This window comes from Telmatherina bonti (assembly GCF_933228915.1).
Source record: "Telmatherina bonti genome assembly, chromosome: 3".
NCBI lineage: Eukaryota > Metazoa > Chordata > Actinopteri > Atheriniformes > Telmatherinidae > Telmatherina > Telmatherina bonti.
The window spans coordinates 8,668,461-8,681,871 of NC_136621.1; the positions used below are offsets into that span (position 1 = coordinate 8,668,461).

General features: G+C 40.6%; 1 protein-coding gene across 7 annotated transcripts in view; it reads left to right on the top strand.

The window, feature by feature from the left end:
- htt (huntingtin) overlaps positions 1 to 12,704 on the top strand; it is a 47,945-nt gene extending 35,241 nt beyond the window's left edge. For 2 of the 7 annotated variants that reach the window (XM_079264752.1, XM_079264755.1), the window contains 15 exons: positions 15 to 141; positions 329 to 432; positions 1,029 to 1,183; positions 1,277 to 1,416; positions 1,512 to 1,597; positions 1,698 to 1,828; positions 3,726 to 3,858; positions 4,096 to 4,251; positions 4,344 to 4,534; positions 4,854 to 4,968; positions 6,094 to 6,307; positions 9,477 to 9,696; positions 9,860 to 10,022; positions 10,302 to 10,462; positions 10,597 to 12,704. In XM_079264752.1, coding sequence (XP_079120878.1) covers positions 15 to 141; positions 329 to 432; positions 1,029 to 1,183; positions 1,277 to 1,416; positions 1,512 to 1,597; positions 1,698 to 1,828; positions 3,726 to 3,858; positions 4,096 to 4,251; positions 4,344 to 4,534; positions 4,854 to 4,968; positions 6,094 to 6,307; positions 9,477 to 9,696; positions 9,860 to 10,022; positions 10,302 to 10,462; positions 10,597 to 10,810 — 2,310 coding nt within the window. In that variant the 3' untranslated portion in view covers positions 10,811 to 12,704. The remainder of the gene's footprint in view (positions 1 to 14; positions 142 to 328; positions 433 to 1,028; positions 1,184 to 1,276; positions 1,417 to 1,511; positions 1,598 to 1,697; positions 1,829 to 3,725; positions 3,859 to 4,095; positions 4,252 to 4,343; positions 4,535 to 4,853; positions 4,969 to 6,093; positions 6,308 to 9,476; positions 9,697 to 9,859; positions 10,023 to 10,301; positions 10,463 to 10,596) is intronic. The other 5 variants (XM_079264756.1, XM_079264753.1, XM_079264757.1 and 2 more) reach the window with 5 other exon arrangements.
- The last annotated feature ends 707 nt before the right edge of the window (positions 12,705 to 13,411 follow it).

Sequence of the window (13,411 nt, forward strand, 5' to 3'; positions counted from 1 at the left end):
TAAATGCTGTGCAGGTTTGGAAACTGGGCTGGTCCCCTCAGCCAGGGGGAGAGTATGGGACAACACTGCCTGAGATCCCTGTGGACTTCTTGCAGGAAAAGGATGTCTTCAGGGAGTTTCTGTACCGAGTCAACACACTTGGTACACAAAAAAACAGTTACAAATACTTTTCTAAATTTTCTCCAACATTTAAAAAAATAATTACACTGATGCCACTTTTTATTGACTTTTTTTTTTTTATTCCACATGGATATTTTACATGTTTGTTTTTATTTGATTTCATGTGAAAGATTTTCTCACCTGTTTGGTCTGTTTGTTGTGTCTTTAGGTTGGAGTAGCAGAACTCAGTTTGAAGAGACTTGGGCCACTCTGCTTGGGGTGCTGGTCACCCAGCCAATAACCATGGACCAAGAGGAGGAGACGCAACAGGAGGTATCCTCTCAACACATAACATCTAGATTGCTTCAGTAACTGCAAATTCGATCTCACTGCAGTACTAACGGGCCAATAACAGGGGATGTTGGGTTACCACGTTGTTTGATGTGTATGAAGTGAATAAAAACAAGAACGAGAAAAATAACAAAACGCCAAAATAAAATCATTGAAACGAATATGTGGACTAAACCTTTTTTCCTCATTTTTACACTTTGGTAATAAATAAACACATAAAACGACTTTATTTACAAACAAGTACTTACTTCTGGACTTAAACAGTAAGCCTTCATTCTGGTCCTATAAGCATGTCAGAAAGCACATCGTCCTGTAGAAGCTTAGTGGGAAGTGGAACAGCTCATTTCATTGTGATGTTGTGCAGCAACCCATGAAGATCCTGCAGGTCTGTAATGATGAGGTCAGCATTCCTGTGGAGAGCTTTGTGTTGAACATGAGCAGTTCTTCGTTTGACTCAAATGTTGCAGAAAACTCAAAACTCAATTAAATAAATCTGTCAATATAAAATTACATTTATCTTCTTTTTTCCTATGCACTCTTTTTTTTTTTTTTTTTTCCCCCCTTCCATTTGTCTCAAGGAGGACTTGGAGCGTACCCAGTTAAATGTACTGGCAGTGCAGGCCATCACCAGCCTGGTGCTGAGTGCCATGACCCTGCCCATTGCTGGCAACCCCGCAGTAAGCTGTCTGGAACAGCAGCCCCGCAACAAGAGTCTCAAAGCCTTGGAAACACGGTAGCTATGCAGCCACGGCTGAGTGAACAGTGAATTAAGCATGTAATGAATACAAGTTAAGGGTCTGAGTGTGTGTGCGTGTGCGTATTCTAGGTTTGGAAAGAAGCTGGCTTTGATTAGGGGTGAGGTGGAGAGAGAGATTCAGGCTCTCGTGTCAAAGAGAGACAATGTTCATACGCATCATCCATACCACGCATGGGACCCGGTGCCCTCGCTGTCAGCAGCCTCTGCAGGTAACAGAAGAGCCACTTTCTCTTCTTTAATCTCCATGATACCTGCAGCTTGTGTGAAGTATCGGAAAGTACATTTCCATGCCTGTTTGCTTTAGCAGGTACGTTGATCTGCCATGAGAAACTGCTACTTCAGATTAATACAGAGCGGGAGTTGGGCAACATGGATTACAAACTAGGACAGGTACGAAAGGCATGAAAACAATGCTTTATTTGAAATATTGAATGAACTTGTAAATATCATTACCTAATGTGTATCTTGCTTATTTGGGATGTCATTCCAGGTTTCCATCCATTCAGTGTGGTTGGGTAATAACATTACTCCTTTGAGGGAGGAAGAATGGGGTGAGGATGAAGAAGATGAAGCAGACACACCAGCACCTGCCTCGCCACCTTTATCTCCAATAAACTCAAGGTCAGACAATGTCCACACTACCTTTATACCCGTAAGCCAAAACACTAAAGCCACATGTCCACCAGGGGTCTGCTTTGGGTGGGACAGTTTGGTACGGTGCACCATGATCAAATGTACCGTTAGCAGGTACGGGGGGAATTAGCTGGATGGTGATGGATGCATCAGCTGTGTGCATCAGGGCTGGGTGATATGAACTTAATATCACGATTCCTAAACAGGTTACCTCAATGACGATTAAATAGCAGCTATATCAGTATAGTTTTATTTCTAGCCCTTATAGATAACAGAAATTCTATGTTGCAGATATTTTCATACTAGAAGAGCAGATATTGTGAGATAAGCAAAATTAAACACACAGTTTAAATTAGGGCTGTGAAGATACACTTTTGTCCCGATTCGATTCAGATTTTTTTGGGTGCCGATTCAATTTAAATTGTGATTCTCACAATTCTTTGATATTGCTGATTTTTGTAGATTAAAAACAAAATAAATGTATAAAAATGTTTTTGCTTGTAATATTTCTTGATTTCAAATAGAAAAAAACGACACAGCCAGATCATCATTCTGCTGCTTTAACGCCCCAGAAGACAAGTAAAAAGATCAATAAAAACAATAAAAATGGCTAAATTTTTATACTGGATTTTTATTTGTTTGAAGAAAAAAAAAAAGGATTTTTTTTAAACAAAAAATCAATTTTAAAATTGTGAAGCAAAAAAATCCCGATTTTCGATTCGATTTACCCACCCCTAGTTTAAATGTATATGTTCATTTCATTCATTTATCATCCCAACCGCTTAGACCAATGAAGGGTCGCAGGGAAGCTGGAGCCATCTGTGGTGATGATTTCACTTCAGATAAAATCCCAGTGTGTAGCTTTAATTTGATTTACAATAATTTATAATAATTTTGATCATCACAGAGAAATATGCATTTCTATTTATGTCTGTCATTTTCAAGCCAAAACCTTCTAAAGCCTATTGGAGTGGAAGAGGTTAAACATGGCAATGTTCGTGTCTTCATATTACCAAGATCACAGCGATTCTTTCTACCAATCAATGGACTGTTGTGTGTAAAGTTCCACTCTTTACTTCCAAAAAATAGAAACAGTTTGGATCAAATATTCTGCCATCTTTCATAGTTTTTGCCCATTAAAATGTAACAAAAATATGTCCTGGCCTGTCCTGCACTGATCTGGACCAGTTAATGAGGAGTCTTATTGCTCTGTTTCCTTTGAGCAGTGCTGTAAGGTGTGCTATTTTATTTGTTTAAATTGTAAAAGGGGCCCTTACAGGCCAACCAAACTGTACCATGTCTTTGTGTCACTGTGCCGTTCTAGTCGTTGGTCCATAGGAGAATGGTTCGGTACAGTTGAGACAGAGCTACTGCCATCACACCGTACAGCCCTTTGATTGAGGGACAGAGAACTATGACTTCTCGGGACAAAAACAAGCAGAATTCAGGTGTTTAATGTGTCCTTTCACTCAATTTAAAAAGAACAAAAGCCAGCAAACAACATTAATGTCTGGTCGCCATGGTATTGTTGTTAGTTGTGTCATGTTCGTTCACCGTTTGATGCCACATCAGTCCCTCGAGCTAAACCCCGCCTACTTAGTGAGGCCGCCTTGCTATGGAAACAGCCGCCTGATCGGACCAGATCATTCCTTCACAAACTGTATCGACCCAAAGTCATGCCACTCAGTGGGAACAAATGTGTCCACCAGAGCAGCTTCAGTCTGCTGCTGAGCATGAAGCACATGCCCAAACATCAACATGGTTTCCCAGCAAAGCTTCTATCAATAATAATCAACCTATTTTGTTCAGACCAATCAGAGCACTGATGTCTGCTGCAGGATGATTTGCATTAACACACACTCTAATCTACTATGTGTGCCTTCAGGAAGCACCGTGCAGGTGTGGACATACACTCATGTTCTCAGTTTCTCCTGGAACTCTACAGCCAGTGGTTAATCCCCGGCTCTCTAAGCAACAGGAGGACCCCGACCATCCTCATCAGCGAAGTTGTCCGATCGGTAAGTCGTCATGGACGAGTCTGATCTGTTCATCTGCATTGTCGAGCAATGGTCTGCCCTGCTTCAGAGTTTCACACTTAACCCTAGCCAGTGATGTAAAATTTGATTGTCGTGTCACATTTAGATTCAGACACACCGATATTAAATCGACTTTTTGATAAAAACATCGTACCTGAAGTGGTTTTAGGTTAATGGAGCTATAAGCAAGGCTGGTTGTAATCCTCATCATTTCTGTAGCTCCTGGCGGTATCAGACCTGTTCACGGAGAGGAACCAGTTTGACATGATGTTCTCCACCTTGATGGAGCTACAGAAGCTTCACCCGCCAGAGGATGAGATCCTGAATCAGTACTTGGTGCCTGCCATTTGTAAGGCTGCTGCTGTGCTGGGCATGGTGAGTGAAGCGGACAAAGCATTTGGGAGAGTAGATGTACGCTGCTGACCTGATGCTTGAAATGGTACAAACCTGCTAATGTTCTTTTCTAGGACAAGGCAATAGCTGAACCTGTGTGTCGCCTGTTGGAGACAACTCTGCGCAGCACACACCTGCCCAGCCGGATGGGGGCCCTGCATGGAGTATTGTACGTGTTGGAGTGTGACCTGCTGGATGACACAGCCAAACAGCTCATCCCTCCAGTGTCTGAGTATCTTCTGTCCAACCTCCGGGCTATTGCTCAGTGAGTATCGCTCTTCTCTGGTCGCAGATGCGTTACTGACCTCCGGTCAGCAGCTAATTAGTTAAAGTGATGATGAAAGAGCCACAGGCAGCCACTGTGTTTAATGTCAGTGTGGGAGTCCCCCCTGCAGTTTAAGAGGATCTACATTCAATTAGTGGTTTTTCATGGCTTAATACGTTTGTATAATGCAGACAGAATGTAGTGCATGTACTGAGCAGCAGGCGCTGCCCTTGACTTGTCAGAAACAAACCCACTGGCATCTCTGTTCATCTGTGTTTAGGTGTAGTCACTTTCTATTTGTTCTGTTTCTATCCTGCAGTTGTGTGAACCTGCATAACCAGCAGCATGTGTTGGTGATGTGCGCAGTGGCCTTCTACATGATGGAGAACTATCCTCTAGATGTAGGACCAGAGTTTATGGCTGCAGTAATACAAGTAAGCCATATCTCTAACACAGTGTTGTTGTAAATGAGACCAGTCTTCGTTGCAACTCAACGAGATTTCCAGTGGCTGAGAGCGCTGTTGCCCAGAAGATTTACAGTCCAGCTGCAGATTACTCTAAGCCTCCTAACATTGAGTGATGCATGGTTATCAAGACTTTCTTGATCTAAAAAGAAAATAAATAAAAAACTGTTGCTAAGAGACCTCTTTGTTGACCCAGAGTTTATGACGAAGTCACTTCCTGTCAAACTTTCCACTAATCAGAGAAATACAACAGTAATGTCCAATCAGGAGCCGCCAAAGATCAATAAGTGAACAATCTGTGTGTGAAAAGAACAAAGGTGCGGCTGGAGCTCATGGGAAGAGCAGTAGCCTGAAAGTCAGTGGTTTGATTCCAAGCTTTCCCAGACTGCACGTCGATGTGTCCTTGGTCCAGACACTCAGCTCCACGTTGCCTCTTGTGCAAATGAATGTGTGTGATGAAAAGATATAAAACGTAGAAGTGCTGCATGAGTGTGTGTGAATGTGACATGTGGTGTAAAGCTCATTGAGCGATCAAGATGAAAAGTACAGATCAGGTACGAAAGTAACGACCCTCTCTGTCATGTTGATGCACAGTTGTACCAAAAATTAAAGTTGGTGAAAATACTTGGTAAATAGTAAAAAAAAAAAAAAAAAAAAAAAAACAGCAGGAGGAAAAGGGGTAAATATCTCCTGTTGTGTGTTTGTTTCAGTGCAAGTCTTTATTTCTCATGAAAGCCAAGACTTGCAGAAACGATGTGCAGAAAAGGCTTGATGACTGATGTGGTGGTGGGCTATTTTTTACAAAGAGAGATAAATTTATCACTAAGAGTCATTCATTTATATCTATATTTTATTTCATTTTAACCTCATAATCTGACAAATGAGGCTGTCCTGGGAAAAAAACTGTATGTTGATGGGGATTAAAAGAGATTAATTTATACATGCTTTTCATCAAAACAAAATAAAAAAAAAATAAACTGGAGGACTAAATATAGCAGAAAAAACTTGGAGTTTCGAGGGTTAATGATGAACAAACTTTCCATTAAAATAAAAAAAAAAATCTCTCCTTTGTCTTAATGCCATTTTCTCTTCCAGCTGTGTGGGGTGATGGTGTCCGCCAGCGAAGACTCCACCCCCTCCATCATCTATCACTGTGTGCTGCGTGGACTGGAGCGTCTCCTGCTGTCAGAGCAGTTGTCTCGTGTGGATGGAGAAGCACTGGTCAAACTCAGTGTGGACCGAGTCAACATGCCATCCCCCCACAGAGCCATGGCTGCCCTGGGCCTCATGCTCACCTGCATGTACACTGGTAAGCAGGGCTTTAGTGTCACGGCTAACATCAAAACCACATATCTTTACGTTGCATGTCACCTTAATCGCTGGCATGTAGAACATCCTGACTGGTGCTGCTGTGGCTACCTTTCATTTACGCTGGCTATCTCACTGCATGGACAGTTTTTAACCAGTAGCTGCTTTGCTACAGTAAGGCTCTGACCCGTTTCTTCCCTGAACACTTATCCCAGATTCAACCCTAATGGCAAAAAGACCAACCACCTCTTCCCACTGGCCAGTTATTTACCACAGGTTTATGATCAGTATAGCATTGATGCTCCACTGCTAACTTAGTGAGACTTGCAGACCTTTTACCAGTAGGTTGTTGGTAAGAACAAGTCTTCATAATAACACTGAAGTAGTGTGAGGGAGAGCAGAAAACCAGAACAAAAACGCATATGGAAAAAAGGCAGGTTGGATGCTGAGAAGACAAAGAAATGTCAAACCTGAGGAAGAAACTTAAACAGCCATATTATGACAAGGATTTGTGAAAATATCATCCATCAGAGCGACATTGCTCTGCAGTACCTGAGCGTTAGCAACATTAGCCAATGATTGTCACGTTACGTTTTAAAGAACTGTGAAGTTTGCTAGTGTGTAAGAAAAAAAAGTAGAGGCCATTTTTAATGCTGGATTGTTAAAAGGAACACAAAATGGAGGGATTAGCAGTTGAGTAATTAGTTACTAAACGCTATGTAGTGAAATGTTTACAGTGAAGACGGGTGTACAGTCGATTTATTCACACCTTCCATTAAAGGAGAAAAACAGCTACCTGTCAAATAAGCTGAAATTGACAAAAGTAGTAAATACAAAGTTTATGAAAATCATTACATTATTTTCTAATTCTTGTTCAATAGAAATGTTTTTTTTTGTTTTTTTTTTTAAAGCAAACAAATATGATAAAATAATGCATGTTACATCACTCAAACTAATATTTTGGTGAACAATCCCTGGATGTTTTCACTCCAGTCAGGTGTTTTCTGTTCCTCCCAGTCAGACTTCTGCACCTGCTGACATGTTTTTTGTCCCAATGTTGATCAGAAACTCCTCTAATTTGTCCAGGACTGACTTGTTTGTTTGTTTTTCTTTAATTCAATCAAATGAAAATACTGTTTTATATAAATCATTTATCATTTTAGTTATTATTCCTTTTTTTAATCTCCAGGTATTTGAGTGAAGGTTGTAATTTCAGGCTTTTCTTTAACGAAAGGGGACAAGGACATCTGAGGATGACTGCAGGTCAATAAAAAACTGAAAGAAAAGATTAAACCAGTGTAGAAAAATTCAGTGTAAATCCAGTCTGTCAGGCTGTATCTTAGTGCACGTGTCCTGGCAGCCTCATACTGATGGAGAAGTTAGAGAAGAGCCAGCTGTTCAGACTGAAGAAGTTGTGTCATTTGTAATTTTACATTCTTCTAAATATAAGGAAGCTGCAATCTGCACTTTTAAGTCCCGAGTCCTGTTCTTCACTGGAGAAACACAGCTTGTAAATTGTCAATTTTAATTAAAATGCAATGATTACATGCATTACATGCAATGCATGTAATAATTTTCAATGTCTAATTTCCGCCTGTGCATCACAGAGCCATGACTAACAGGAAGACTGGGAATGAGGGCGAGACAACATAGCATGCTGCTGACTGTCGACTTTACTAACAATGTTTGAAAAGCGGCCTGTGTGTCGCACTTGGCTCCTTGTTTCCGTCATGTCTTCTAGCATATTAGGAAAAAAAGTTAAAATTAGGACAGTGGTTGCAATGTGGCCCAACAGCAAGAGGGTTGCTGGTTCGAACCTCGGCTGGGGTGAGCCTTGAATGGCGGCCTTTCTGTGTGGAGTTTGCATGGTTCTCCCATATACAGGTACATCTCAGAAAATTAGAATATTCTGAAAAAGTTCAATATTTTTTGTCACTCATTTCAGAATGTGAAACCTTTATATTATATAGATTAATTACACATAGAGTGAAACATTTAAAATATTTATGCCCTGAAATGTTGATAATTGTGGCTTATAAATAATGAAAACCCAAAATGCAGTGTCTCAGAAAGTTAGAATATTGTGAAAAACTTCAATCTTAGAAAGTCATGGTGTCACACCCTAATCAATTAATTACCTCAAAATACCTGCAAATGAATCCTAAACCTTTAAATGGTCTCTCAGTCTGGGTCAGATGGCTACACATTCATGGGGAATGGGGACTTGACAGATGTCCAGAAGACAATCATTGACCCTCCACAAGGAGGGAAAGACTTAAAATGTCATTTCTAAAGAAGCTGCTTGTCCACAGAATGCTTTATCCAAGCATATTAATGAAAAGCTGAGTGGAAGGAAAAGGAAAATATTGAACTTTTTCATAATCTAATTTTCTGAGATGTACCTGCATGTGTGGCTTCTCACCGGGTACTCCTCCCACTCTCCAGACATGCATGTTATATTGACAAGTTATTCTAAAATCGTCCCTTGTGAGTGTAAGCATGAATGGTGGTTTGTGTCTCCATCGGCCCTGTGATGGGATGGCAACCTGTCCAGGGTGCATCCTGCCTCTCGCCCAATGATTGCTGAGGTCGCCTCCAGCCCTTTATTGGACTAAGAGGTTCAGAAAATGATTAATGAATGATTTTTAACATCCAGATTACATAATGAATATATTAATAGCTACACCTGCTTGCTTTCTGCATGTCATAGAAATGTTCTACCCTACCTCTAACCCATACCGGCCCCCTCTAACTTTTGCAGTACTTGGCATGTGCATAGACTTAGAGCAGAAATACTCCTTTTCGCTCAGAGTTAACCATCAGATTCTAAGATTAAACTCTGGCTTCTGCAAATGCAAACTGACCTATAACTTCCCGCTTAATTCTTTTAAGCTGTATGTGCGAGGCAAAGCACTATTTAGATCAGAAGAAAATCTCATTTAATTTGTTCCCAAGAATTTATTCTTTGAGAATATCTCATATTTTCAGCACCAGTCGCCTGTAGAAACGTCTTAATAATGGAATTTGACTCATGTCAGCTCTGAGAAATTCACCAATTATCTGTTTTGTGGTTTACAAAATTCTGATCAGTCATATGTGTCCCTTTACTACCCCTTTAACTTTTACCCCACTGATTAAAGCCATGCAACCCCCTCCTCTCGTCTTCTCAGCGGTGCTTGCGTCGGGTTCAGGCACGACAGGGGTTAGAGGTCAGGTTGACTCCGGCTCTGCTGTAGCGGAGGCGGTGGGCGTCACGGCGGGTCATGTTGGTTTCTCCTCAGGCAAAGAGAAAGCCAGCCCTGCCAACCGTCCTGCCCACCCCGACCCACAGGCCCCTGACAGCGAGTCAATCATTGTTGCCATGGAGAGGGTCTCTGTGCTTTTTGACAGGTACATGCATTACATACTTCTCATTGCACACAAAACCCTTCCTTTACAGCTGTCTTTGATCATTTCTAACCTTGTGACTCAAGGTGTGAACATCAAATCCTTTGAGAGACTTTCTGACAAGACGTGGTTTTGATTTGCCCTTACTGGGTGTCCTGTCCTGCAGGATCAGGAAAGGTTTACCCAGCGAGGCCAGGGTCGTGTCTAGAATCCTGCCCCAGTTTCTGGATGACTTCTTTCCACCACAGGACGTCATGAACAAAGTCATCGGAGAGTTCTTGTCCAATCAGCAGCCTTATCCACAGTTCATGGCCACTGTTGTCTACAAGGTCAGCAGCAGAACACGATGAAAAAACATGTTACTGTTTCCTGTCTACCATCTTTTATGGGCAACTAAAATTCTTTGGCCTAAAACATTTCCAGGGAACGTTACAGAGAATTTTGGTGAAATCCACTCCCACTAAAACTATCATGATACTTTACTAAATTAACATGAGTGGTTACAGAACAATGACACAAGGTCTCAGGTAATTTTCTGGCCATGAAAAATAAACCGTAAAATGATCATTGACTGCATTCAGTTTCTCCCATTTTGTCTCCATATTCAGGTTTTCCAGACTCTTCATGCCACAGGCCAGTCTTCCATGGTACGAGACTGGGTGCTGCTGTCTTTGTCCAACTTCACCCAGAGAACACCAGTAGCCATGGCCATGTGGAGCCTCTCTTGTTTCTTTGTCTCTGCTTCAACCTCCCAGTGGATCTCAGCTCTGTATCCTTACAAGACCTGGAGTTGATCTTATTAACAGGATTATGGTGGAGTTTTTGTATTTACTGCCATGAAGGTGTGAATGCAGAAGGAATTGTTTGGTTTATTCCCTCTTAACTCTCCTTGTCGTGAACCAGACTGCCTCATGTGATCAGCCGCATGGGCTCCAGCGAGGTTGTGGATGTCAACCTGTTCTGCCTGGTGGCCTTGGATTTCTATCGACACCAGATTGACGAGGAGCTGGATCGCAGGGCCTTCCAGTCAGTCTTTGAGACTGTGGCATCGCCAGGTAGCCCCTACTACCAGCTGCTGGGCTGTCTGCAGTCAATCCACCAGGACACATCACTCTAAAGGAGTGCTCTGAGATGGGCACGGAGAGGGGCTGGGGGGTGCAAAGTCCTCTAGGTTGTACTCCTCTCCCCAATGAGTTGTGATGGAAGGAAAAAGCCGAATGTTTGTTGATGAAACTACTGTAGCTGCATTACTTTTCTCCCCTTTTCACCAAGGTGAAATGAGTAGAGCTACTGAACCCACGATAATAAATTCAGTGAAGTCGACATAAAAATGAAGAAAGAGGACGATCTGAATGCATTTCCAAGGTGTCTGTTAAATGGGAGGTGCTGCCTCTGAATAAGAAGAGTGAGCTCCTGCATCTCTGTGAAAGATACAGGCTGTAAAACCTTTAGGAACTGGTTCTGGACACACAAAGGCACCTTTTAGTTAAGAAAAAAATGGTAATGTAAAACAATTACAAATTTATTTTCCTGTGAGGAGTTGCTCCAGTTCTGTGATGTCAGTAAAGTAATAAAGACAAAAATATTTACTTTATTTAAAGCTTCAATGGATCTATTTTCCAGTAAGTTTTGTTAAAAAGTGCTTAATGTGTTTAAGATAATGACAAAGGACTGACACGAAATGGTCAGAAATACCGGCTTAATGTTGTCAATAATTAGTATATATTTAAGTTATATGTGGTCATTCAGACACAATAGTTAAGAAGTGAAGTATTTTATGTGTATGAATGATCACCGGTAGCCACAGCATACAGATCTCTTTTTTTTCCCCGAAGAATTGGGATTTTTTTTGTTTTAGCAAGTCTGGATGTAAAAGTGAGAATGCAAAGAGGAAGAACTTTCTGCCATGTTTCCAAATGTATACAGGATTTTAACTGTTAAAGAGCCCGTGTACAATAAAATATACAATATCTGCACCTAAATAATAACAGTGGAAGCTTTGGCTAACAAATACCAAAATTGCAGTGGTGTTTTTTGTTTTCCTTTGTTTATGCTGTAGCAGGAGAAAACATGTTCCTCTTCTGACTTTATAAATGCATTTTTTTTTCTCTCTCTCTGTCTATTACGCTCCTTGTCGCACGATAATGATTCCACCTGTCTATTTCTTGTACTTTGTCATTCTCAGGATGCAAGATGTAACTATCGTTGTAATAAAGGCTGGAAGTAATTTACAGTCTTACAGTTAACTGGAGCTACCTTCGTATATTGTACAAAATTAGGGAAAAAAATCAAAGTGCACTAATATGAAAGCCATGGTGCATGATTAAATAAGATGTGTGTAAAGGAGCAGAGACCTAGGGGGTTAAATAATGTCTGGACACAAATACACGCAGAAAGCTTGAAGCTTTCAGTGTTTGATGAAAGACTGAGTTGCCTGGGAGTGTGTGCTGGGCTGTAACTGTGTGTACTTGCCTTAGATAAGACTGAACATTTATGTCCTGTACACTGAAAGCTTGAACGCATGCTTTAGCATTACTCCTATTTTCTTGCATTGTGTTTACTACTGTATTTCCATGGTTATTGTTGCCATGACTGTTGTGCGGAAGAGATGCAACGCAATCCAAAGGGAGCCTTTTGACCTTAGCGACCAACAGCAGCTTTGACAAATCAACAGACGAGGAGGAAGTGTAGCAATGCCACGTCGCAGCAGGAGTTTTTTTGGTTTATGTTGAACTTTAAATATTGCTTTGTCTCTGTTAAAGATAAATATTACATTGTTATCCTTGTGTAGATAATTAAATACACGCAGCACTTAAAAACTTGAAGTTCTTTCTGTGTTGATGTTAGATGCTTCTTGATATGCAGTGAGTCCTGCACTTCATGTAATATCACAGTGATTTGTATACTTAATGTCACCACTTTCCAAACTTAGCTGCAGTCATCCGTTTCCCTTGATTGTTAAAAATGATGTATTCACACAATAAAGGAGTCCTCTGCAGCCGTCATGTAAATTCCAGTAAGACTTGGTTGAAACAGAGTAAAGGACCTGTTAAAAGAGTCCTGTTTCAAGTCATTTTCAGTGTGTGACTATATATATATATATATATATATATATATATATATATATATATATATATATATATATTAAAAAGAAAAAGCAAAACGATTCAAAGCATGATGTTAAATAAATTCCTCAACTACCTTCCTCTTGGCATAAGATGAGCAAAAGACCCCTGCAGAGAAGGGTAATACGATTACCCAGAAATCTTTTGTCAGTGTTCTTACATTAGCTTACAGCTTGAGGACAAAAGGTCTCTGTTGAACTAATGGAACACACTTCATGTTATGATTTTGTGCTTCTATTCTAAAGTAAAAGATGAGCATCAGAGTTTAACTTTTCTCCACCAAAATCCTGGACATATCCCAATATTTCACACATCTTTTAATGAGCGTTTGCTCTTTGTTTTAAAAGAATAACCGTCTCCCCTTCATGAAATACACAGACTGGTCAGTTGACATTTTCAATGATCATCTCAGGAGTTGGTTGAAGAAAAGACTGGAAATGAAATGTCCTATACTGGATATGTTCAAACAATTCCCTTTTATTCCTTTTCTTTTTTACAGTTGCCTGTAAACTATGAAAGAGATTGTGCATTTCAGTTTATTTTACTATTTGTAAGACATAATCACTGCATATGGTCTGTAGAAATAAATTATT